This window comes from Dendrobium catenatum, unplaced genomic scaffold, assembly GCF_001605985.2.
Source record: "Dendrobium catenatum unplaced genomic scaffold, ASM160598v2 fragScaff_scaffold_621, whole genome shotgun sequence".
NCBI classification, from domain to species: Eukaryota; Viridiplantae; Streptophyta; class Magnoliopsida; order Asparagales; family Orchidaceae; genus Dendrobium; species Dendrobium catenatum.
In genome coordinates this window covers 17,024,538-17,052,517 of record NW_021319083.1, presented here as the reverse complement: position 1 = coordinate 17,052,517, position 27,980 = coordinate 17,024,538, and the positions used below count along the sequence as shown (strand labels likewise).

Genomic DNA, 27,980 nt, shown 5'->3' with positions numbered 1-27,980 from the left:
GAAAGCAAAACAATATGATTACATTCAGTTAAAGAGTAGTGATAGTTAAGTAGTGTAGCAATGTTCCACGTTTCCAATCATTAAACACTTTCATAAAAATATTAGGTACAGGATTCTGTACAGAAGATGTTATTCAATTACATGTTTCTCTCACTTCAAGATCTTATATTCAATTTCCTCCAAACTTAAACCTTTTGTTTCTGGAACTTTAAAGAGGATAAAGACAAGTGAGAGCAACGCAACAACACCAAAAAGCAGGAAGAGGTTTTCTGGTCCCAAACGTTCCTGCACCATTTTGATACATCGATGCAGAATAAGCACAAATTTAATTACTACAAACAAAATGCGTTATAGATGGAAAAACATAATAGACTAATTGCTTCGTCCTGTTAAACGTACTGTAAAGTGAAAAAAAAAAAGCCTTTACTTTTGAAAGAAAGGCAAAAATAAAAAACCTTTATAATCCATGCTAATATCTATCGCGTCACATGAATGAAAAATGGCACAGGATGCCTTTGTGATAAGGTCTCAATGTTGCAAGTCATATCTCATGTATTCTTTATGTAAGAGATTACTTGTGTTTCTTTTTTTATGGGTGTGTACTTGAAAATTAGGAATAAAAAAAAGGATACATCAAAATATTGACTTATTGGTTAGTGGATTGAGTTCTCTCGCATCTCTCATGAACATAGGCTTGGTTGAAGCTGAATCATATAAATTTTATGGTCACTTTATGGTTAATTTTCTTTTGTAAGTTGAAGCTGGTGTGAATCATAAAACATGATTCAATAAAAATCAAGTTTGTTGACTCATAAGTAAAGAAGCCAAAACCTGAAGGCTTTAAATCCGATGAACTACAAACTTTGACATAAAAAGTAAATTTTTATATCTTTATTATTGTGCTATATAATTTGACAACTTTGACAATATGAAATATATCAAAAACTAACGTAAGAAAACTCTCTCATTTGGTTCATCAAAACTTGAAGTTTGTGGAATAGTAAGTGACTAAACCTCTATGCTATGAACTTGCTATTTACGACATACTCCACTTGGCAAAACATGACCTCTTTTAAGGTGTTGTACGAGAGAGAACCATCACATTTAGTATATTTTGGGTAGAGTCGCACACCGATATCTTCACTAGAGCAATATTAGGAGGTAAGGGATAGGGTGCTGGAGGAGTTAAAAAGATACCTGCAGAGGACTTAACAAATTATGAAGAAGCAAGTAGATGGACATATGAAGGACATCCAATTTGCCATTGGGGATAAGGTGTTCTTAAAGTTGTGATCCTACAGACAAAGAACAATAGCCAACAGAAGAAATGAAAAGCTAGCGCCGAGGTACTTAGGCTCATATGAGGTGTTGGAGAGTATTAGAGCAGTGGCGTATCACTTGAAGTTACCCCTGACTACTTCCATACACCCAGTGTTCCACATATCACATTTGAGGAGAGCTGTGGGGCATAATGCAGCTAGTTTAGAGTTATCAAGAATACTGACACAAGATCTGGAGGTGGTTTTGGAATCACTTGAGCTTAAAGCGGTTCGTCAGGGAGAGGGTTAGTCCAATAAAGTGTTGATCAAATGGAAGAAATTACCTGACTATGAGGTCACTTGGGAACCATACGTGAGCATGAAGTATTAGTTTCCCTCCTTCCACCTTGAGGACAAGGTGACTCTTTGGGAGGGGACTATTGATAGACCGGCCCAAAAATGATCAGTTCTCTATTACTAGAGGCGGAACAAGCAGGTTCTGCCCCCCATGCCTGCTTCCCCTTCTATGTGGGATCCACTAGCTTAATTAAGAGAAAATTAAGGGGGGTTTAGGAGATAAATTCAAATAGAAGGGGGTTTTTGAGATTTACCTAAGGATTGTATGCTTAAGGATGTTTTCAGGGGTAGGGTTGGAGGGATCTTGTTTTTTTTTGCAGTTTGCTATTTGTGTGGGCTCCAACGACATCTAGAGATTTGGGAGAGCCGGATCTTCCTCTCCAATTGAAGATCCAACTGTATCTTGCTATCTTCTTCCTTCAATTTGAGTTTTGGTAGTTTTGATGTGTTTCTCTTTCTCAAATTATTGTGCCGTTTACTGGTTTTTGCTGAGATTGCATCCAATTCCTTGCGAGGAAGTGTTAACAACATGCTGCATTGAACAAAACAGAACACCATCATCAACGAAATCTCACAGCTCACAACATGAATCAGCCATCCATCTAAAACATCAATTCTAATCTCCACCATTCATCTCTAACAACCTCCGTACTATTGCAACATACTTGCAATAGCTAAGTGTATAAGAATGTGCACTGTATGCATTATAAGTGATATCGAAATAATAAGGGAAGCTTCTTCTTATTTTTTTCTTCTACCTCCTATACTTCTTTACTACAGAATCTCTACAACATATTGTTTATCTGATGCTGATAACATTGCTGCATAACGAAAAAATACAATAGTGTGCTATACCAAATGGAAGTTTGAATACTACAGTTAACCCAAATTATTAAAAGACGGATGACGCCAAGATAGTGACATAATTTTAACAGTGAGATTCTGAAGCTACTTCTTTTGAAAAATCCAGTGTATATGCATGTACTAAGACACCACAGCAAAGGACAAAGACAACATCTAGGGCACATGATCGGTCTTGTACAAACAATAGAAAAAAATATATATAAGAGATGAGTCTCAAAATTATTAGATTGGCTTAAAATTAAGTGCAATATAAGAGGTATCAATCAAAATTTATATTGCACTCATCTCAAATCTAATAATTTTGAGACTTACTCACAAAATTTGGTCAGATATCCTGAGTCATTTTTTTCAAGGAAAAACTGCTCTCATATGCATCAGTATTATAATTCTATGCATAACTAGGAAAATAAACAGTATTCTATTCTTGGCTCTAATAATCCAAACAAGCTTTAACTGGAAAGACAAGATGTAAATCATTGCCAAAAAAACAGGGGTAAAATGAGGTAATGATAAGTCTCTATAACTGATAAATAAACCAGTTTACCTTCAAAGGCGAGAAGGCAAATGTTACTAAAGCATTAGAGCCAAAATTAACCAAAACTGCAAGACTAATTCCTCGTCCTCTTGTTTTCAGTGGAAAGATCTCTGAAACCATTAACCAACTTATTGGACCGAACGATACCTGGTAATCATATAAGAAAAGCAGTAGTAAGCTTTTGCAATAGACTGTCAATTTTGCAAATTAATGCATCTCATGCAACTTAATAATCCATCAGGGCAAAAAAATTACAACAAAAAAATTAAGTGTTATGTGCATGGTTTATAATATTGTTCCGAGTGCATGCTTGAGGCCCGCCTAGAACTAATGCTCACAAGGAATGCCTTGAGATTTGAACCTCAATTTCACTAGTGAGGCTTATGCATTTTTTGATTATATATTATTATTAATATATATCATATTCTATTATATATTTATCAGCTAATAGATTACACACACTAAGGCTAAGGTTTGTCTCTCCGCAAGAATGCACGCTAGGGTTTTGAGCAGATCTGGAATGAGGTAATGAACGAGAAAATCTAGAATGAGTGAGAGGTTGTGTGTCTTCTCGTATGTCTTGTCTTCTTCTCCATGCAATGCCTTGCTCTTCTTCTTCATTGTAGAGCCCCTTTCTCTCTACACCTAAATGCACCGTTCTTTGCGCCCTTGACACTTTCTAAATTTTGAGGTACAAAACATCCATTTTTTGGTGCATCATTCGTTTTACGCTCTCCTTGTTAATAGTTGCAATTGATATTTTTTTAGAAGCTTTTATGTGTTAGTTTTATTTGCCCAAATTTATTTCTTTGATGATGGAATTATTAATGGGTGTCAATCCTTAAATTCTTATCAACGGATATTTAGGTAATTAGTTCAGGTGCTATTAAGGTCTAAGAGAATGTGATTCTCTTTTCTCATCCTTATTATAAAATGGGGATGTTTTGCACTAGATGTTTAAAGTTGTTTTAAAGTTGTGTTTAAGGATAGTTAGATTTAAGAATAATTAAAATCCTTCAGAGTATTTTATTTCTTTTTGATGATGCAATGGCCTTAGAAATAAAAAGTTTTTAAATGTTCTATGATCTACTTAGAAGGATCTTTATTTGAGTGATTTACTATTAACTTCATTATTTTTTTATTGAATGGTGTAACTATTAATTTCTTTGTTTATTAAAATGAGTGGTAGCAAAAGAAAAAATTATCTAACTTGAAAATATGACACTCAAGTTGAAATGCAAGAGAAAGGGCAAAAAAGAGGAATATTACTTAAAATGAATTTTTTGTGACAAGTGGTTTAATGGGGATGTAAAGAAACTTAAAGATTAGTTCATTTGCACATATGTAAATATTCGAGAATGTAAGAAAGTGCCAGATGAAGTAAAAAAGGAATGTGTTAATGTGGGCTTTGAAAATTCACACCCCAGCCTCTCCGCTCATCTTTTATTGATGGGGAGAGTTTTAAGGAGTTTAGATTCCTAGATAGATTTTTAGAAGACAAATTAGATTTTAAATAAAACATTAACCATAGATTTTGCCCTCATTTTGTTACGACTTTATGATTAGTTCTTATTTTTCATAGGCACAAGTATATAGTTAATTACCCCTCTTGATAATAAGAGAAATCTTTTGAATTTGATTTTAGATTTTAGAGTTTATGCTTTGAAATTTATCACAATATACTTAAAGCAAGTTATGAGGGGATGATGATGGGATGATGATGGGTCTGATCAAGATCTCGTGGTTCTTTCATCCCGCTGTTATGATCTCTGGCCTATTTACTCAAAGAAGTTAGTCAACCCAACTTAACAGAAAGAATCTTGTTGGCAATCATGAGTTGTTTCATCCAAGAATACATTGTAGACCTCGAAATGAACATCCTCATCTCTGCAACACTTAGTTGTATGCTTCTCTTTTAATGGACAACATTCTGCACCATAAAACATTATAGGTCTCACCACAATCTTATAGAATTTTCCCTCAATTTTGACAGGTAATTTTCTATCACACAATAGGCCCAATGCATTCCTTCACTTCAATCATCCAAATTGAATTCTACTAATAATATTATCATCTATTCACTATCACTCTGGACAATAGACTCGAGATATCTAAAATGTGTACTCTTATTAATGACTTGATCGCCTAAAGTCACAATGCCCCTATTAAATCTATTACTACTAAAATTACACTCTATGTATTTGGTTTTGAATATACTCGCACGAAAACCTTTAGATTCTAAGGTTGACCTTCATAATTCAAGTTTATCTTCTACTCTCTCTCTAGTCGTATCAACAAGAAGAATATCATCAACAAAAAATTATACACCAAAATACATCCTCCTATAAATGCCAAGTAAGAACATCCCTAAAGCAAAAAGATATGAGCTTAAACCTGATCTTTGATGTAATTCAACTGAAATAGGAAAATACTTGGTCCAACCTCCTTATCTTTGAACACAAGTAACAACTCCTGCATGCATATCCTTAATGACTTGCGTATAAGTATTATTAACCACTTTTGTTCTAAAACTCTGAATAACACTTCTCTTGGAACTTTATCATAAGCTTTATCTAAATCAATAAATATCATAGGTAGATCCTCCTTATTCTCCCTATACTTCCATAATAGACCTGCCTGACATGAATCCAAATTGATTTTGAGAAACATTAGTATCACATCATAACATATGCTTAATAACTCTCTCCCAAAGATTTAAAGTATGACACATTAACTTAATTCCTCTATAATTCGCATAATCTTGTGCATCACCTTATTCTTAAAAATAAGAATCAACACACCTATTCTCTACTCATCTGACATCTTTTTAGTTTTCAAAATAATATTAAAAATTTTCATAAGCCAAGAAATATCTTCATCGCCTAAATATTTTCACACCTCTATTGGAATATCATCAAGTTCAATAGCTTTTCCACACTTCATTTTCTTTAAACCCTCTCTCATTTCTATTTTACTAATATGCTGATAAAAACAAAAATCTTTATTTCCATTTAAAATGCTAAGATTACTAAAGTAAATTGTATTCTCATAAATTTCATCGAAAAGCTTATCAAAATATCTCATCCAACATTATTAAATATCATCTTCTAATAAAAGAACTTTTTTATCTTCATCCTTAATGCACTTCACTTAAACTAAAACTCTACTTCTCTTATCTCTTTATTTGGCTAACTTATACATACATCTTTCATCCTTTTTAGTATCTAATCTATTATATAAATCATTAAAAGTTAAATTTTGTGCATCATATATTACTTTTATAAACTACTTATGAGTCTTTTTACATCTTTCTCAATTTTTTGAGTTTTTACATTTAAACTAATTTTTATGTCAAGATTCTTATTTTTTATCTTTTCTTACACATTTTAATTCTACTACAAACTATTTTTACTATTAAGATATTTTCCTTTTGATACTCCAAGCATATCATTTGAAACATTCTTAATATTATTAGTTATTTTTTTCTCACATAATATTAGCTTCCTCATATACAATTAGAATCATAAGATCTTAAATCTTACTCTAAAATTCTTTTTATTAGTATTATTTAAACGTTCTCATATCCTAGGACAAATTTTAATTTTAATTTTCATATTATGCTCCTTTATCTTAAAGTGCAAAACTAATAAACAATATGGTTACATAAACTTTCACTCAAAAAAACTTACGATATTTGTAATATAAACGATCTATTTTTCTTATAAAAATAATAATATTTGAGTTTTATTATATCCATTTTTAAAAGTGATTAGAAACACTTTTTTTCTTAAATAAGGTGTTAATAATTATAAAATCATATGCTTGAGGAAAATCTAATTGTTGCAATAAAGGAGCCCAAACTTATATTTTAATGATTATAAATATTATTGGATGACTATTTAGTTCATCCTTCTCTTTATTTTTCATATATTATTTTTGTATATGCTAACATTTCAATTTCAACATACACCAAAAAAATAAATAATAAAAAAAGTTCAACTTACACCAAGCATCATTAGAGAATCAAGGCTCAAAATTGAGTTATATAGGTTAAACTAGTTTGAGTCTGTAATTTTATTTTTCTTGTGTCAATATTTATAAAAAGGTGTGTATTAGCTTAGCAATCGTGCACATAAATGGAGGGTGAAAATAAATATTTTAATTTTTCTAAAGATCGTATTGGAAAGATCTGGATCATACTATACGATTTGTGCACTCATAAATCAATTAAAAATGTTTAATTAATTGAGAATTAAATTGAAAAAAAATTTAACTAATCATATTGTACGATCACCACATCGTACAAGGCGATCATACATTTTAAGTAGGGCTGTCAAAAACGTGTTTCAAGTCGGGTTCGGGTCGAGCCCAAATATGACTTGGCACTTTTTAAACCGACACGAACCTGGCCCGTTTTTGTAAACATGTCAATTTTTTGGACCCGAATCCGACCCGCTTTTATTTTTTACTAACATATTTTTATTTAATTTGATTTATTTAAACCTAAATCGAATTAAGGTATGATTTATTTACTTCAATTAATTTAAAATAAACCAAGCTTATTCAATTTGGGTAACATGATTTATTATTTTTTTGAAATAACATTTACTTATTTCATAACAATCTTCTAAAATCCTCCTCCTATATCAATTAAAAACGGGTCAAATCGAATTGATTTCGGTTTTTCGGGTCAATCAAACTCGACCCGGCTTTACAAATGGGTCGAAATCCCTAACCTGAACCCGACTCGGTTTGAGTTCAGGTTGACCTGAACCCAAAATTTTTGGATCGGGTTTTTGGATCGTGTCAAATATTGACACCCCTAATTTTAAGAAACACCGCCGTTAATTAAATTAGACAATAATTTCATTTTTTTTAATTTTGTTCTATTCATGCTATATAAACAAAATCATACTATACGATATTTTAAAATATTGTCTAATTTAATTTATGTGATTAATCAATCGAATCTGGATTAATTAAGGTTTTGATCATACTGTACAAACTTAATCGTATTGAATGATCGACAGAGATGATATTTATCATCCCAGGGTTCGTCCTATACGAATTGTGATTCGATTGAAATAATTGTATTGTACTATTATTAATTCGTACAATATGATCAGTAAAGAAATTGAATTGATCGTACTATATTACTATTCATTATACAATACTAACATGCTATAATTGAATTAAACATACTGTATGAACAGAGAGACATAATTGAATTATTAAAGTTTTATAAAATCCTACTATTTAAACATCTCTTAATTCGTTTGAGAATGTATTTGGCTATCTGACGGTGTGTCTCCAAAATTGAATTATTAAGGTTTTATAAAAGCTTACTATTTAAACATCTCTTAATTTGTTTGAGAATGTATTTGGCTATCTGACTGTCTTCTGTAAGGAAGGGCTTGAAGAGAGAGATTTGAGCAAGAGAGGGAGAGGTGAAGTTGTGAGAGGGAGAAGAGCCTTGTGAGTGCAAGGGAGTGTGAGAGGGTGTTTCCAAACGGTTTCTCCGACCAACATTCACCTTGTTCCTCTATGCGTCAGTCTTTTTCGAGAGAAACTCCGTGAAGAAGCTCTTGGAGTCAAAGGGCCACCGACAACTCTGCCACACCGAGGAAGGTGAAAGGGATTCAACTACTCCACCGAAGTGGGAAAGGTGGAAGGGATTCGGCTACTCCCCCATACAGAAGAAGGTGAAAGGGATTTTTTATTCTCAACCGCACTGCGGGTGGAAGTGATTCTTGTAATGGCTTCTCTGCCTTGCTGTGGGGAAAAAAGTAAAGACACTAAAGAGTTTTACTGCAATTCTCAGAGAAGAGAATTTTGGGTAGTAAACATAGGTCAAGTTGACCGAACCACTATAAAAATTCTATCATGCTCGCTTCTTTTATTTCCACAGTTCAATTTATGCATTTTATTTTCTTGAACTTTTAATTTCTTGCAAATCTGAGTTGAGCATTGATATTCTTGTAATCCAAAACTCATAGATTGTTTTAGTTTTAGTGTTTATTACAAAAGAAAACAACAACAATAACAAGCCTTTGTCCCACTACGTGGGGTCGGCTACATGAATCCTTTTTCGCCATTGTGCCCTGTTAAAAGTCAAATTCTCATTTAAATCTAATAAAGAAAGATCATTTCTAATATTTTCTAACCAATCCTTTTCTATGTCTACCTCTACCTTTTTTAACATAAGTTAAATCTAATACCTCAACTTTCCTAACTGGGTCATCAGAAGGCCTCCGCTTAATGTGACCAAACCATCTAAGGCGACTCTCTCTAATATTATCTTCCACTAAAGCTACTCCAACCTTTTCATGTATATGCTCATTTCGTATCCTATCTCTAAAGGTAAAGCCACTCATCCACCTAAGCATCCTCATCTCTGCAACGCTTAACTTATTATTATGCTTCTCTTTTAATGGTCAACATTTGACACCATAAAGCATTGCAGTTCTCACCACCATCTTAGAGGATTTTCCCTTAAGTTTGAGGGGGACTTTTATAATGCAAAACAAGCCCAATGCATTCCTCCACTCTCTGTTTAAAATTGTGCAATAAGAGGCACGCCTCTGCGCAATTCGTCCAAAAACCGCCTCGAAGCTTACGCAATTCCATCCCTGGCAGAGGCGTACGCCTCACATGGACTGAGGCGCGCCTCAGAGGCGCAATTGCGCAATTCTTAGTGAGGCGTATGCCTCATGGGAATGGACCCACCCACTTAAAATGAATGTTTTTTTCTCCTTAAACCCGCACGACAGCAGCTCCTCCCGAATTTTTCCTACCCGCACGGCTCCAATTCGCGAAACAGAGAGCTCCCGCACGGTCCTTACCCGCCAGCTTCCCTTCCCGCCGCTTCTCCTGCCGGCGCCGCCTCTCTCCGGCGAAGTTGAAACTTCCGGCCGCCCTCTAGGAGTACTCCACATTGGATTTTAGGTATTTTTTTTTAGTTTAGGGTTAGATTTTTCAAGTGTAAGAAAATCTATGGTTTATGTTTTTTTTATTGTAAGAAAAATCCTTAATTTCTCACTTACGCAATTATGTGCCCGTGAGGCTTACGCCTCAGACCGCCTCGAGGCTTACGCCTCGCCTCACGGACGAAAACCGCCTCGAGGCTTAATTACGCAATTTTAAACCTTGCCTCCACTTCAACCAATCAATTTGAATTCTGCTGATAATATCCATATATATTTCACCATCACTCTGAATAATAGATCCAAGATATCTAAAACGTGTACTCTTATTAATAACTTGATCGTCTAAAGTCAAAATCCCCTCACTAGGTCATTGCTACTAAAATTACACTCTATATATTCAATTTTAGATCTACTCAAGCGAAAACCTTTAGACTCTAAGGTTGACCTTCATAATTCAAGTTTACCTTCAACTCCCTCTCTAGTCTTATCAACAGGAAGAATATCATCAGCAAAAAGCATACACCAAGGCATATCCTCTTCCAAATGTCTAGTGAGAACATCCATGACTAAAGCAAAAAGGTACGGACTTAAGGCCGATCCTTGATGTAATCCAACCGAAATAGGAAAATACTTGGTCAAACCACCTTATGTTTGAACACAAGTAATAGCTCCTGCATACATATCTTTAATGATTTGAATAGAAAAAGAAATAAAAATTTTGAAAATAAAACGGATAAAAATATTGGTTTACTTCTATAAAATCAAGAAAAACCAGATTTGGTTTTCCTATTATTCTCTTCTGCTTTGAAAAATCTGTTTTTAAAATTAAGTTTCGAATTAGTTTAAGTTTTTCAAAAGGAGATTTTTTAAAGAAAATTTTAAAATCTTGGCGTGCCTTTGTATAGTTCAAATGGTTTAACAACCATAAATTGAAATTTTACTAATATAGTCCTACCATCTTCATTAGTTGCTCCAAACCTGTAATTACTATGAATGCTTTCAAAATCTTATACTTCTCTATCAACATGTTCATTTAAATCTCCTCCAATAAAAATACTTTTTAAGAGGTATATTTTGTATTAATTTTTCTCAGTCATTATAATATTTAAATTTTGAACACATATCCAAACCTACTTTATGAGTATAAGTGCTTACGATATTAATAATCATAATATCAACAACAATATTTAAAGCTATAATTTTATCTCCAATTCTATTAATTTTTACCACATTATCTTTCAAACTCTTATCTATAATCACACATATCTTATTTCTTGTACAACTCTTACATGAATACTATAGTTTAAACCCTAAGCTATCAATCTCCTTAACTTTCTCTCTGACTTGTTTAGTTTCCTGAAGGCATATAATATTTATCTTCCTATGAATCATAATATCTATTATTTTTATTAATTTGCCTGTAAGAGAAACTGCATTCCAAGTTTCTATCATAATTCTATTTTTCATGGACTAGCTTCTTTGCTTATTATATACATGGACTAGCTTCTAGAGTTGCATATAATATTTATCTTCCTATTTTTCATGATTTACATCTTGCTCATGGACTATTCCAAATTTCTCAGAATTTCGAATCAATGGATTTCCTCATAGTCACACGTCCTTGTAAATAGCCCTATTAACACTATTCACATGGCTTCTACAAATTTTACTATCAAAGATTCTTACCCTCCATATGTCTCTTTTCCTCCTCTCCCTCCCATTTGTGAAGATGCAAATGATCATGTTGTTCAACAATCAAAATGTTCTGATGAGAATAGCATGAGTGATGATGGCCTGGTTGACAGGAGTTTTTTTTTTTTTGGATGGGTTGAAAGGAGGTATCAAATACTTTTAACCAGATGGATATATAATCAAAATAAAATATATCATCATTCTCTGTATTTCACCAGGCTTGAAGCAAGACAATCTAATTGAGCTTTTAGTCTCCTTTTTTGCGTTCCCACGCCATTGGATGATCTTTTCTTTTCGCCTTATGCTTTATGTATTTGCTCGTTTGTCTTTTTCCTATGTATTATGACAATTATAGTTAATTTCCCCTGTTGTAATCACATATTTTCATTGTTATAATATTATGCTTTTAATATATATATATATATATATATATATATATATATATATATATATACCTTCAGAAAATGTATCATCAATACTCTGAAAAGGAGCAGGGTGAACCTTTCAGAGCACACCTGGACAGCTGAAATACAAATCATATGTCCATTGTTTTATGTTATTTTTGGCATAATATTTTCTTTTCGTTTCGGTTCTTATGATTGCTCTCTCATTTGCACTTCCTCCTAACATAATAAAGAAATAAATGTAAGTCTGATACTGCTTCCATCCAATTTAATTGCTCTCTCATTTGCGCAATTAAATGTCATCAAAGTGAGGTCCTACAATAATTTAGGATTGTGTTTGTCGATCTTCCCTTTTTTCTCCATTTTATTTCTGACTTTTGTTATTTTAATTGCTTTTGCACTTTACAAGCTCACTGAAACTAAGTTATTGCATTTTTGTTGCTTTTTAGTTAGCTTAGGTAGTCATTGTTATCGTCAATTGTTGATTGATGATTAACAGTTTGCTCCACAATCATCGATGTTGTTTGTTGTATGTTTTATTTCAATATTCAGCATTGTCGTTATTGTTGTTGTCTTTACGTACTGCTTTGTACAGCACTGTTGACCTCCGTATAAGAAACCAAAAGAGAACGAGAGAGAGATTGGGAATACCTTGTATCCCACCGAAAGCTCGCGCAAATACCTGCCGAAATCCCGCTGTTCAGCATCGAATCAGCCGCTTCTCCGTATTCCCTGCCGAAATCCCGCTCTCGATCTCTGTCACGCTCCCATCGTTAAATACCGGACCTCCACAGCCTCTCGGCTCTCCCCCACTCGATCGCAGGAGCTCCCCAACCCGTCACTTGCTCCCGTCGACCCCATCTCCACTGTCGATCTCCCTCCATTCGCTCTCTAGCCGACACCTCCTCCCGTCACCTCCCCTGAACGATCTCCCTCTCCACCTTCCGTCAGTCCACAGAGAGAGAGAGAGAGAGAGAGAGAGAGAGAGAGAGAGAGAGAGAGAGAGAGAGAGAGCTTCTTCCCCATACCTTTCCTCCTGACCAAACCCGCGTGGTTGCCCGACTTAACTCCCTCGACAACTTTCCCTTCCAGGTCGGATCGAAAGTTACGGCATTTTGAGCGGGACCAGCGACGAGAGCTGCCCACAGTGAAGGTAACTTTCTCCCACGCGCGCTTCTTCGGCCTGATCCCGTGAAAACAGAGAAAATGGGGGGAGGGGACGGAACCATGGGATCTTGATCGGGTCCATCATCCATTCCCCCACCATCTGCTTTAAGTGAAAGATTGTGAAATTTCTATTTTAAATATTAAACCTTCCAAAACCATCAAATATCCCAATCTAAATCGTTCAAATTCCAATTTCCAAATTCATTGCTGCTACTATATGCCAGATAACACGTATTCTATACGTATCTGATTGACGACTAGCCTTAATCGAAAGTTCTCTCTCATTATTGGGAGGGGTAATTAACTATAGGGGCTTGCGCCTATAGGAAACCAGAACTCATGTCATAAAGTCCTCGCAAAATGAGGGCGAAATCTCTGGGTAGTGTCTTATCTACAAACCCATCTGCCTTCCAAAATTTACCTCGGAACATATCCATTAAAACTCCCTCGCCGAATAAAAGAAAAGCGGGCGGAGGCCGGGGCCGAATTTTTGGAGCCCACAAGCACCAAAATGATCGGGTGGAAATATGTATAGTTTGAGAGCAAAATAATTGGTGCTATTGATTTTATTTTATCTAAGTAAAAAAGTGCTCATGACCTTTTATATTAACATCGATAGCTTAATTCTCTGGCGTCAAATTACTAAACATCTAAAAGGGCATTCTACACCACCTAGGATGGGAAATTAGTTGCATAAAAGTGGAAGTTTTGCATGTCTACTCAAAGAAAAAATAAAATAAAATGAATGAATCCATGAAGCATTGATAATAAAAGAATCTACAATGTATAATTTTATCCAAGGACAAATTGCGAGAAAAGCTAAATATTGTTCTTTTAAAACCAACTTCTTTAAAAAAGAAGGCATTGCAGCTAATGCATTCGAATACATAGTTGAAGTGTGGAATGCAGTTAGAAACACAGAATGCATCAATAATCTACATCGTCAGAGAGGAAGTAACCTGGTAAGAACCAACATACAAAAGCAGAGCTCCAACAGCAACAAAAGAGAGACCTCCTAAAAATTTGTAGTAAGCTGCAAGAAGGAATAAGGATAGTACCTATATTCAAAATCCAAAAGGCCCATTAGCATTTTGGTGAATAAAAACTTGGATACTATCTTGTTAAATTAGCAAGCATACAAAACATTTGATAAAAATTAAGATGATTTCATGTCACCAGAATTACTAGCCTTATCCCAACTATGTGGGGTTGACTGAAGTTAGGATGGAATTGATAGAACAAATTTAATCAATATTTTCTCCTGAAATTATAATGATGTACAAAACGCATAAACAAAGTGATAGTTTCATTCTATCAAAAAGACAGGCAAAAAGGATGGGTACATACAATTCCACTAACACCGCCGATCAATAGGGGCCGCCTACCAAGGTCATCAACTTTCAGAACAGCTATTCCAGTCATTAGCAACTGCACGAGAAGAAAGATGCTATCTACATATAAATAATAGAATCATAAAAGAGTAGCCTGTTTAAACTTGGAATGAGTGTTAGATGAAGAAATCAACATGAAGTTAAAAGCCATGCTGAGATAACACCTCTCAAAAAATAAATGACAAGGTTTTATAAAGAGCAAAACATATAGAGAGTATAAGATGGCTCCTTGCGATTGCATAAGAAATTAGGAACGCAACATTAAAGATCTAAGCCATTAACAGAGATACAAATATCTGTCATTTGAAATTCAAATAAATGTGCATACATGAAATTTGGAAGACCAGTAAATTTCAAAAATTTCAATAAACCCTAACAAAGATAGGAGATGTAATTGGTCTGTTCTGCAATCTTAGGATCAGAAAATCAGCTCTGCCTTGACAAAACTTCAAAATTCAACCGAACATAATGGAGATGTATAGATTTAGAGAATGAGATACATGTAAGGTTCGCATTATGAATTGCTAATCAGTTTAATACTTCTATTTGGATCTATTATTGAGGTTTTTGAAGTAATAATATAAGATGGTTTAAGCAATTAGAAAAAAAGTGAAGCAGATACCCTTCTTGATTCTATACAATGCTTTAAATTTGTTTTCAATTTGTATATAATGAAGTATATATTGGGGGTCACAATTGAGTTTATCACAAGTGTTGCTCATAAAGGATCAAGACATCATAAATGTCAAGATTTGAGTAAAAGTACCTAAGCAAAGGCCCCAAAACATGAGAGTCAATAGTTGGAACACTTTGCTGAAAAAACTTTGTACATTATATGAGGAAAATAATATAGCTGCTCCAAATATGGATGATACTTCTATAATGCAAGAAAGATCAAGACAAAATGCTCAAGCAATCACAAATAGACATCATTTTCAAATTGAATCATTTTACACTATCATAGATATGCATGCAACTTCAAGAGCTCAATAATAGATTTGATGAAATGAATACAGAGCTACAATGTGTGTCGAATGCTCGAATCCATATGATTCATTTTTCAGCTTTTGATAAAAAACGGTTGATATGTCTAGCCAAGTTTTATCCTTCAAATTTTTTAAATATAGATCTCATCATTTAGACAACCAACTTGATAATTTTGTAATTAATATGAGATTTAGTGATGCATTCATGAATTTAAAAGAAATTAGAGATCTTACTAAGAAAATAGTACAACAACAACAACAACATCAAGCCTTTATCCCACGTAGTGGGATAAAGGCTTGATGTTGTTGTTGTTGTTGTACTATTTTCTTAGTAAGATCTCTAATTTCTTTTAAATTCATGAATGCATCACTAAATCTCATATTAATTACAAAATTATCAAGTTGGTTGTCTAAAACAAGCACAGATAGACAAAATGCAAGCAATACAACAACAAAAATAACATCAAGCCTTTATCCCACTACATGAGGTCAGCTACATGAATCTTTTTGTCCATAGTGTTCTGTTAAGAATCAAATTTTCATTTAAATTTCATAAAAAATGTCATTTCTAATCTTTTCTAGCAAACTATTTTTATGTCCATCGCTATCTTTCTTAACATAGATCAGATCATATACATCTACTCTCCTGACTGGGTCATCGAAAGGCCAACGTTTTATGTGTCCAAACCATCTAAGGCGGCACTCTCTAATCTTATCAACCATTGGAGCTACACCAACCTTTTCACGTATATACTCGTTTCATATTCTGTCTCTAAGAGTGAAACCACTCATCCACCTGAGAATCCTCATCTCTGCAACACTTAACATAATTTTATGCTACTCTTTCAATGGCCAATATTTTGCATCATAAAACATTACAGGTCTCACCACTATCTTGTATTTGAGGAGTGTTTTTTTATCACACAACAAGCTTGACGCATTCCTCCACTTCAACCATCCAACTTGAATTCTACTAATAATATCCTTCCCCATCTATTTCACCATCACATTGAACAAAAGACCCAAGATGTCAAAAAACATATACTCTTATTAATGACTTGATCGTCCAAAGCTATTACTACTAAAATTACACTCAATATATTTAGTTTTAGATCTACTCAAACAAAAGCCTTTAGACTCTAAAGTTGATCTCCGTAATTCAAGTTTTCCTTCAACTCCCTCTCTACTCAAACAAAAATGTGAGCTATAATAAATTTAAAATACAAAATCATGAGCACGATCCAATGACAATGCAATCACATGAATAACTGCTACTTCAGACCATAGCACAAACCAAATAGTTTCATTCATGTGAAGGGTTTCAAAAGAAGAAATAGTCAAGCCTATCACACGTCACGGGTATACAAATGTCTTAAATAATTTAATTACTAAAACAATGGCACATGCACATCCCGTGAACAAGCAAAATGCCCATAAATGAATAATGCGCCCCGTGAATATATTATTTTCAAATAACACAAAGTAGTGCATTGTTGCTAGTGAGAGGTCGCACACTTGTTTTGATAAACTGTGCAGGATGCATCAAATCATCAAAACAATTGTACTGTGCAGGTTGCATCAAATCATCAAAACAATTGTGTCAAAAAAATATATAAATATATTGATGACGATATAAATGCACTTGTGTAAACACACAAGATCATGCTAGCATGCAAGTACATTGCGTAAGTGCATCAAGAAACATGCAAGGGTACCTTGCAAAGTGCATTAAGAAATATCCAAGCGCTTTGTGTAAATGCACCTTGCAAATGCATCAAAATATGTGCATGATACATCAAACCATTGAAATCAATAATGCATGTGCTCCAAACAAATGCATCAAATTCTTGAATCTAAGGTATTAGAATTCTACCCAGGCCAAAATAAAAATGAATTTCAATTTAACCGCATAAGGAGAAGCATACATGTGCCGTAAAAATGACAGTTTCATTAGTCTAAAATTTTATAAACTCCCTTTTAAAAATCAAATGTCATTATATGATGCTCTTGAGCAGGTAGCTCTGTCTATAGAGCAGAGTCATAAGTGCTATATTTCAAGTCCAATTTTCCTCCTTATAAAAGTTAGAGTTGACAAAACTTCTGTTTCATAAGGTATATGGGCAGCAAAATTTCAAATAGCTCATTATGGAAGAATAATTCTTGATCATATTCTAATAAATGAATATACGACTGCAAATATCATAATGATATCAGGCTTTACGTTCATATAAAACCTTCAATATCTTTTATAATAAAAATTCATCATAAAATACAAACTCTTAAGTTTATTGCTCGACTAATAGCTCACAAAGTAAATATATGAACCTGGTCTTATAATAGCAAGTGGGTAGAGACAAGATTCAAAGTGATGTTATTACAAAATGACACCATTAAATTGTAATAGCGGCTAGAGCCCACAAGTTTCTAAATTGTTAAGAACTCTAGAGTAATGAATCGTGGTGCATTTGATAGGGTATAAAGCCCTTTGTTAGTTAAGATCGACTTAAATTTGTCCCATTAGACAAACATCTACCTCGGGTTATAAGATTCCTATACACAAAATAATCTATAGTTAACAATAAGAATCATTCAGTCAAATTAAGTTGACTACCTCCTCTGACTAAGTAGACTAGGAACCAATGAAAACTCAGGATGACGAAATCATTGAATCTTAATCGAGCTCGTCATTATTTCCCACCATTTGTTTAGGTGTAAGGTGATAAATTTCAAACCTTATATTGAATTGGTTGATATTGTGTGTTAAACACTAGCTTCTAATGACCTACCTTAATAAAAAATTATCTCTCATCAACAAAAAGGAAAATTAACTATAGTTAATTACGCCCATAGGAAAACGTAAACTAGATCTTAAAGTCCCCGTTAAAAAAAAGCAAAAGATCCAGATATTATCTTATATGCAATCTAATATGCCTTCCAAAAATTTAACCTGTGCTACCGAAACACCCTCATTAGAGTCGGGTAATAAAATATTAGAGGTGATAGAAATAAATAAATAAAATGTGTTTGAATTCCAAAAGATATTTAAGAGTTGAATCAAACAAAAAATGAAAAATTAATGGTTGAATCCACTAAGTCAAAAAATTTGTTGTTTGAATTCCAAAAAATTATTGTTTGAATTGGATGGATATAAATATAACACATGGATTAAGCACCATAGTAAAACGCTTCAAAATAGTGAATTCTAGAATCAGACAAATGTACATGAATTTATATTTATCATTTCATGAGCTGATGCCTGGATCAAGTCAACACAAAGAGAAAAAAATAAAATGAAATTAAACTATGAGAGACAGTGAGAGGGAAAAGAAATAACCTAGCATGGAGTAGGCAATTTTACGAGTGTAAGAGATGGAGTGATTGTGGCGAGTTGGGAGTTTTGGGAGAACGTAAGATAAGGACTATTGTGCCACAGTGAGAGAGAGAGAGAAAGAATAGTGACTGCAGCTACAATAGGTGGCAATGAATAAAGATGCATTGTCGAGGAAGTAGAAAGAACAAGGGAATCAACATGAAGGGTTAGGAGTGAAACTGCAAGCATATAAGCAGATTAGGCCTTAAAAATTTATATTAAAAAAATTTAGGTTTTATTTATTTAAATTATTTTGATTTTATGATTTATTTAAATTTGTCCAATTAAAAATGAAAGGCAATATCAAACACAAATTTTAATCAAAAGATGAACTAGTTAGTACAACCAAACCACAAACGATTCATCGGCTCGATGATCCAACCTTGGGTTTGTAATGGTTCACGCTCAAGCCGATATGTTCAACCCCATTTTTATACCAATTAAAGGACCAAAAAATCGAATATGGTTCATTGATTTGCACAGTGATCCATATTTCTAAATGACCCCCCAACTCGAACTTCATCAAAATATGAACCTAAGGTTGTCTCAACTGCATAAATCATAACATCCTAAGGTCGGTCACTTATGTACTAAGATTCATTATTAAATCTTCCTCTAATTAGGACTACAAATGAACCGAGTGTTCGACGAGTTACCCATGGCTCGGCTCAATAAGAGCATGTTCATGTTCATTTGATAAGATAAACGAACGAGTTTGAACACTTTTGATAAATACTCGATAGATAAATAAATGAGCATGAACAACTTGGTGTTTGGTTCGTTTATGCTCATGAACAGTATCGTTTAATGCTCGTGAATAAGCTCGTTAAGAAACTCGATTATAACTATATTAGAGTTTTTAAATATATATATTATTAAATTTAATAATTTATTTTTACTAATCATGTCTAAAATTATTTAATAATTTATTTTACTTCCAACAGTTGCCTAAAATCACGAACAAACTGCTCTCTGAACAAATATAAGATGAATCATGGATCATTTGTTTGTGAATGAGCTCATTTGATTGCTCAAAAACATTAATTAGATATGTTCATAAACGAGCTCATTGATAGCTCAAGAATACTTATTAGATATATTCTTGAACGAGCTTGTTTGATAGTTTAAAAAACTTTGCTAGATTCATTCACAAACAGGCTCGATGTAATTGTTTGTTAGAAGGCTCGATAAGGCTCATTTGTTAAGTTAATTCACATCTAGAAGTAGAGCTTGTTTATAGCTCGATAAGGCTCGTTTGTTTAAAGCTTGATAAGCACTAAATGAACCGAACATGAACGCCCATTAATTTAAACGAACCAAGCTTGAACACAAACAAAAAAGCTTGAATCAAACTCGAACCGAACTTGAACAAGCTGATAATAAACAAACTTAAACATGAACACACATATACTCGGCTCGGCTCTGTTCGTTTGCAAGCCTAACTCTAATTGAGAGGTCGTAAGTCCTACTTGCAACTTCTCCAAAATTAGAGCACTAAAATTTCCACCAAGGTTTCCCTTATACTCAAGGTTGTGAGTCTCGACCTTTGGGCATCATTAATAATAAAATAGCTCTAACCTTTGTTCGAATGTAAATTTGACATTCACAATACGCAAAACTTAATTTGAATGTCATCGAGTTAAGCTAAACAAATATTCTCATATTTTTCTAACATCGAAGTTGTAAACCCGGCATTCCTTGGATATAATACCCGACTTTAAATATTAGGACACATCTACTTGTTAATTAGACTCCCTAGATGACCGGCCACTCGGCCCTCTATCATTGGTATTAGCTAGGTCAACAAGCTTGACCTAGGACAATTGAATCAGGTCTTTAATTGGATTGATTATTCGTCCCCATCAATCTCCATATTGTGAACAACCACCATGTGGAAAATGGAAATATCCTGAAAATGGAAATATCCTTAATCAAGAGTGTAATGTGAAATCGAGCTTATGTTGCAATTAATCAAGGGGGAAGGGGGCTGATAACAACAATGGAAACCTTCATCCCCATATTTAAAATAAACCTTAGCTAACTTACCTTCTAACTAAGAATTTTTTGATCTTATCATAATATGCCTTCAAAACTGTGTTGCTCTGCATCCTTACATAAAAGTCCAAAATATATAAAAAAAGGACCACTCATGCTCTAGAGTGTTCTCATAGCTAAAAAATACTCTAGAGCATGAGTGTTCTTGAGCTATGAAAATACTCTAGAAAAAAGACCACTCATGTTCCAGAAGGAACAAGCCAAAAAAAATACCGATGATGTTTTTATTTCAGATACAATGAAGGAAACACATCCCTATTAGATTTGAACTAAAATGACATGGAAGATCATGCCATCTGCTATCATATGATTGGATTATAATGAAGAACTGAATTTAAAATCTGACTTCAGAATATCACTATAATAGTTTTCACAACTGCAGGATTTCTGGTAAAAAGAAGCTTGCTTGCATCTCATACTATATATAGAACATGATTAGGTTCTTAGCTACAAAATGTGAAAGGAACTTAATGTTACTCAAGATATGCATTGAATTTGGAACAGGCATAACCTATTATAATTATCAGGTTTATCAAACATACAAATTCACTTTACACTTACAGAAAATAAAATGACAAGCTCGGAGTTGGAATCCTTCAAAGAAAAATTAGCATTAGGACAAACCCAGCTTAAAAATTTTAATCAGATGTAATAAAAACCAGTCAATTAGGCAGAAACATCAATAAATATTACAGTTTTACAAATTGGAAATAAGTTTAAAGGCTTAGAATAGTTCAAAGAATGCACCTTAAAAATCCCAATCACAACTGAAACCCTAGTGGCATCAGCTGCCGCTGAAAACCCAGCGCTCTGCATGAGTGAAAACCGTATATGTTGGAAATTAGTTTCACAAAAATAACTTAGGAGATCAATTTATGGCATGGAACCTGAAGAATAGGAGCTGCGTAGTATAGGACACTTGGCTGCCCAGTTATCTGCCAATTTGGGCAAGGGTTCAATAACAAACTTATTATCATATAGATGTACACAAGATAAGACCATAACAAATTAATAAACTTTTTCCATAGAAGGAACAAAAGAGACGCATTAAAGAACTAGAAGTTGGGAGATAGTACCTGTTGGAAAAAAACCAATCCTCCCCCAATTAAGAAAGCTTTTAAACTTGCTCCTTCAAACACTTCCAAGAAATTTCCTTCAGATTCTTTTTCATTGAAGGTAGCCTTCAAAGAGATAATAGCATCTTCTATTTGCTCCTTGGATGTTTTATCACCAACAGTACGACCCCTCAATTTCCCCAAGGCATAAGCAGCCTTTTCTTTGTATTCGTTAAAGGATCCTTTGCCTTGAACTGCCCTGAGGAGTAACCATCTTGGAGATGGTGGCAAGCTCCACATGCCTATGACCATTAACAATGCAATCGGGGCACTGAAACCATACATGAAACGCCATCCTCCAACAGAATTAATCTCAAAACTTCCAACAAGGTATCCCAGCTGCATTAGCATACAATTTTCACTAATTCATCATCATGAATGAATTCCATAATGGATAACAAATCAAAATTGTTGAAGAATATACCAATATGCCAAGCACAATAAAGAGCTCTTTTAGAGATATCAATGTTCCACGTATTTGGGATGGAGAAGTCTCTGCAATATAAAGCGGAGCACCGTGCATGGCCTGTGTTAAACAAACATTAGTATTGATCACTCAAAATGACAAACAAAGAAGAATAGCGCGGCAATACAATTTCTTAAGGATACTAAATGGCCTTGAATATAAAATTTATTAGGGTAAATTCAATCAAGTTAGCTAGGGGGGCGGCTATAATTGAATAGTTTGAAATTTTATTTTCATTGTAATAGTTAAAAAGAATATAATTTATTTTAAATTGTGCTGAATTTGATCATATTGTTATTGAGAAACTATTTTTAGACCAAGCTTTTCAATTTTTTTCTCAAAAGGGTGAGCTTTATGGCTCCAAACTCATATATTCACTTCACTAGTGTTAATAAATAACTAGCTAGGTATGTTATTAATTAAACTCAATTGAGATTTGTTTGATAAAAACTGCTTTGTGCCATATCCATGGAAGCTTGCTCATGAACTTTTCCTTATTTTGATCAGAAAAAGATTTAACAACTGAGATCAAAGATGACTCATTAATTCGCGCTAAGGCATTAGGAATGCCTTGAAGGTAATTATTGAGATTTGGGAATACCTACCCGTATCACTATCCATTGACTTCCTCAAGAAGAATGTCATCAGTACATGAGAATGCAACCATCGGTATGCATGCTAGGTAGGTCACCGCTATAAATCTACATAAGCTCAGATTTTAAATGACATTGACTGACCCCTCTCCCTACTCACATACCCTTTGTTAGTTCTAGGGTTACTTCGATAATTAGTGGCTTCAACAACGAATGCAGAAAAGAAGATTTATTTTGAGGTAATCTGTGTGTGAGATTTGACACTTTCATCTTCTTTTGTATGTACGTGTACCTTAAGAATTTAGAAAGTACTGAGTGATATTGATTTGTTCACCACAATATTTCTCAGTTAGCGAATTGGATCATCACAGCTCCCATGAGCATAAACTTGATTAAAATTAAATCACACAAATCTTAGTGTTCTTTGGGTTATATCTTTTATTCTCATTTATATTTGTTTATTATGCATCATTGTCAATCATGATGATGCTTCTGTGCCTAAGTTTGATTTTATCTTTGCAAAAAAAAAAAAAAATTTAACCACGATTATAAGATGATCATAATATTCAAAATTTAGAAATTTGATGGTCAAAGTTTTAGCCATTAGAGAACTAAGATGTATGGTGTTCTTGTCCATAGGAGTGTTAATATGTGAACCAACAGGAACATCAACAACATCAAGCCTTTGTCCCACAACGTGGGGTCGACTACATGAATCCTTTTTCTCCATTGTGTCTTGTTAAAAGCCAAATTCTCGTTTAAATCTAATAAAGAAAGATCATTTTTAATATTTTCTAACTAGGTCTTTTTAGGTCTACCTCTATCTATCTTAACATAAGTCAAATCTAATACCTCTACTTTCCTAACATGAACATGACCCAAAAAATTAGATTTGGATTGAACCGAATAACAAACATGTTAGGTTATATAAACTTAATTAATTTTTGGGTCAAGTTCAGATTACTTTGAAAACCTGACTGAACCCTAATAGGCAGCAGCCTTCTTATTTTCCTTAAAATCATGATCTTGCCGTGATTTGAACCATCTGGCATAACTCATGATTTATAAAATGTAGCTTTTCCCTTTGAGTCTTGCTCTCGATAGACTCATTCTTTTTTTTTTTTTTGATAGACTCATTCTTAATTCATAGTTCGCACCTTGTCTCTATTCCCTTGATCTTCGTTCTAGCCACAAGGTGTGAGGACCACATCAATATGCAATCTTGTCACTCAGTTCTCCCACTTCTAGTTGATTGCTCACAAGCTACCATATCCTCCTTTAATCCTCCCATATTACAAACTCTTGACTTCTGCTGCCACAACCTTCCTCAAATGACTATTGTTTATTATGATGCCTTTCACAACAACATCCTCTTCATCATCACCCTATTTTATTTTAATCCCACAAATCCTGACACTAAAAAACTTTGAAGTTTGATCCATCCTCCAGGCTCTAAAGTATATAAACTCAAACTCTCATATTAATTCCACCTTATGTTCTATCTGTATCTGTCACAAAGAAAACAAGAAAACTATTATAATTGCAAGCCTCATCTACTGAGTAGTGGCATTCTAATTTACTTGTTTTTCAAATAAATTATGATAATATTAATATAATTTACCTCTTTTTCACTTGTTTGTTTAGATGGAATATTTTAATACTTTATTAATAATATCCCTCCTGAACTTAATGAGCAAGTGGATAGTGATTATGTTAAAGACAAAGAGAATGGTCAGTTTAATAATGTGAACCTTAAGGAGAAGGATAATAATAAAGAAATGAATGAGAGTTAACTGCTTTTTTTTTCTTTTTTTTTGAATGAGTGTTAAGTGCTAAACATGCTAGAAAGAATAGAAAATGGACATCATTTAATAGAGTGCCCAATTTTGCTACAGTGTTAAGTCAATAGGGATAATTATCAATTTGACTTGATAGAGATTATTTTGCTACATCGTGCTTTGTTGCAGATCCATTTTAGCATGCACAAGGTGTACTCCTTATTCTGATTAAAAGTATATCAAAAAGTTAAGATCACAAGCACCCATCATTCAATGTGAATCTCTTAGGAATCATCCCTTGAAGGTAGTTATGGGATTTGTGAATCTTGATCCCCCAACTCTGGATCCATGGAATTCTTCGAGAAGAGTGTTGCTATGCATGAAATGCAAGCCTCAATTAAGGCAAGCGACCATAAGCATACATTCTAACTAGGGTTTTGAATGACTTAGATCTCTTTTGTTTCTTGCACACCCTCTCAACTATAGAGTTTCTCGAAGGATTGTCAGCCCTAACAATGGTTGCGAGAAAAATGTCACCTTTGAGATAATCTCCATATGTGATATTTCAAGGTTTTTTTATTGTTCTCTTGTACGTGTGTGTCATTGGGAATTGGGAAAAGGCTGGCAAGCGCTAGTGATTTATACACCATAATTTTGATTTTTATAATAGCAAATTGGATACTCTGCCATAAATGTTTGTTTGATTGAAGGCAATTTCTTGTAAACCCGAGTGTTCTCTCGGTTGCTTCTTCTCTTTTTCCATTTTTTTAGTCTATGGTGCATTGCTCTGAAATCTGATAATGCTTCTGCATCTCAATTTGATGCTCGTGTTGCAACATATGTTGTTTACCTATCCCTTCAGTTTTCCCTTAAAAGTGTTAGGTGACTTTTGAGCTAATTATGTTAGGTTTAAGCTATCTTTATCATAATGAGACAACAGAATGATAACCTGAAATAAGAAAAATATCTAACTAATCTAACTCACCATACCAATGCCAATGCCATAAAGAAGCCGGCCAAGTATCAGAATTGAAAGATTAGAAGCAAATCCAGTAGTCAATCCACCAATAATATACAACACAGCTGCAACAATAAGCTCTCTTCTTCTTCCTTCACCAAGAAACAGTTATCAGGTCGGCTCGGAAATTGTTAAAATGCCAGAAGCATGTATCTCACTGATATGCTCAACTGCTAAGCTAATGATGACTTCAAACAAAGAAGCATTAAACAATTAAGAGAAAATTGTTGGCAGCAATACCAAGGAAGTCTGCAGTAGGGAATGCTATGAGGGATCCAGCAAGAGCTCCATACAGAGAACCACTGACCTATTACAGCCAAAAAAACATCAAGTTATAAGAAAATGCTCATTGCTGAATTCAGCACCATTTCGCCTAGAATATTACCACAAGACCAAGCTGCACAGCTGAGAGGTTGAACCAGTCAGTCCCACTGAGCTCCGCTGACTGAGGAAAAATGGAGACCATGAGTCTAGCATATATGAATATGATCCTTCAAAAAACAAAAAAGAACAGCTCGAAACTAGGAACTTGAGAACCAAGCAAATTCATGTGTTTTACCCGTTCAAGTAACACTTAGGTACACATTATTCAGAAAAACTTTTATTTTATGTATCTTTTCAAATGTATAGATAAATACATATATTTTAAACTTAAAAACTATATAGTTCATGTTGTGGAATCGGAGGTGTGAAAGTCTCAGATCGCATAGCTTTTTGACACAAACCAGATCAATAACTTCTATACGCCAGTGATCAAATTCAATTTTAATTCAAAAAGTTAAGGGTTCAACAACTTGTTATTTTTAAATATACTATTACAGTTATTAATATGAGATTAAATTCAATACCCTCACCTGCTTTAATGCATGTATTTTATTTATAATACACCAGTAAGTTAACATATCAAAGATAAATTTTATTAAACTTAAACTACTATTTTAATTTTGTATTAAATAATTCAACCTCTGTAGTCTGTTCCAGATTCAGAACAATGTCGGTTCAATAGCTGTTCCATATTTTACTAGGCTTGAGACTTGAGAGTATCAACAGACGCTAAACATGCAAACTCATATAAATAAAAAAAAGTACACGAATCCCTCACCTGCAGGGAGATGGCGGCGCCGGAGGTGGCACCAATGTCGTATCCAAAGAGCAGACCACCCAGTGCCGGGAATAAAAACCTAGTTAATTTATCGAATAAGAATTCAAGACGAAATCAAAATAATTTACAAATAGAAACGGAAGCACTCACGGAAGGACAACGGCGGGCCATGAGAACGCCTCGGAGGCGCCGGTATCAGGGGAGGAGGATGGCGGATAGTCTCCCCGTGATTGGGCGTGAAGGCGGCGTCGAGGGGAAGAAGAAATGGCGAGGACGGGGAGGAGTGGCATTTTGATGAAGTGGGAGGAGTGACTGTTAATATCGACGGGTGAAGGAAAACGGCGGTTAGAGTGAGCTTGAGATCGGAGTCCTGGAGGCGACGGACGAGCTTTGTTGTAATGCGGCAAGGCAGGGGGCAGCGCGGCGGTAAGTGCGTAAGCCATTGGAGGGAGTGAGAATTAGCTGGAATTTTTTTTTATGTTATGTATATTATATATTTATATGATTCTTTATTATTATGAGTCATTTCGGGAAAATTTTAAGAATAAATATGATTAAAAATTGTATTAACAATTTAAGCATATTTAAAAAAAAAATTAAATATAGACAAAATCGCTTGTTTAAACGGCGACTTATGCTGACTAGGATTGTAGCCGTTATGCTGAGTTGGCAAAAAAATGTTTTTATTAATAAGTCGCCCGTATAACGGACGACTTATAAGTCGCATAAGTCGCCCGTTTAACGGGCGACTTAGCCTATAATTAAAAAAAAAATTAATTAAAAAAAAATTCTGCAAGTTTGTAGGACTGTTAAAGAATAATATGTAAATAGAATTTTTTTGGACTATAAGATTTGATATTAGAATGAAGAATTCAAATATATTAGATTTAACACTCATTTAA

General features: G+C 34.0%; 1 protein-coding gene across 1 annotated transcript; it reads right to left on the bottom strand.

Moving 5' to 3' along the window:
• Window position 1: 1 nt before the first annotated feature.
• On the bottom strand, window positions 2-27,552 carry LOC110105456 (D-xylose-proton symporter-like 3, chloroplastic). The gene is made up of 13 exons (XM_020834982.2): window positions 27,229-27,552; window positions 27,079-27,157; window positions 26,362-26,421; window positions 26,217-26,283; window positions 25,944-26,068; window positions 22,546-22,647; window positions 22,083-22,460; window positions 21,894-21,941; window positions 21,754-21,816; window positions 14,552-14,632; window positions 14,164-14,262; window positions 3,025-3,162; window positions 2-285 (listed from the first exon to the last, which is right to left on the bottom strand). The coding sequence occupies exons 1-13, from the start codon at window positions 27,519-27,521 to the stop codon at window positions 151-153; spliced, it is 1,668 nt and encodes a 555-aa protein (XP_020690641.1). The 5' UTR covers window positions 27,522-27,552; the 3' UTR covers window positions 2-150.
• Window positions 27,553-27,980: the final 428 nt, after the last annotated feature.

Coding starts and splice junctions, on each gene's coding strand:
- LOC110105456 (XM_020834982.2), bottom strand. CDS start 27,521: ATGGCTTACGCACTTACCGCCGCGCTGCCCCCTGCCTTGCCGCATTAC. Junction 26,422..27,078: donor GCGCCGCCATCTCCCTGCAG/GTGAGGGATTCG, acceptor ATTTTTCCTCAG/TCAGCGGAGCTCAGTGGGAC. Junction 21,817..21,893: donor ACGCAGCTCCTATTCTTCAG/GTTCCATGCCAT, acceptor TCACTCATGCAG/AGCGCTGGGTTTTCAGCGGC.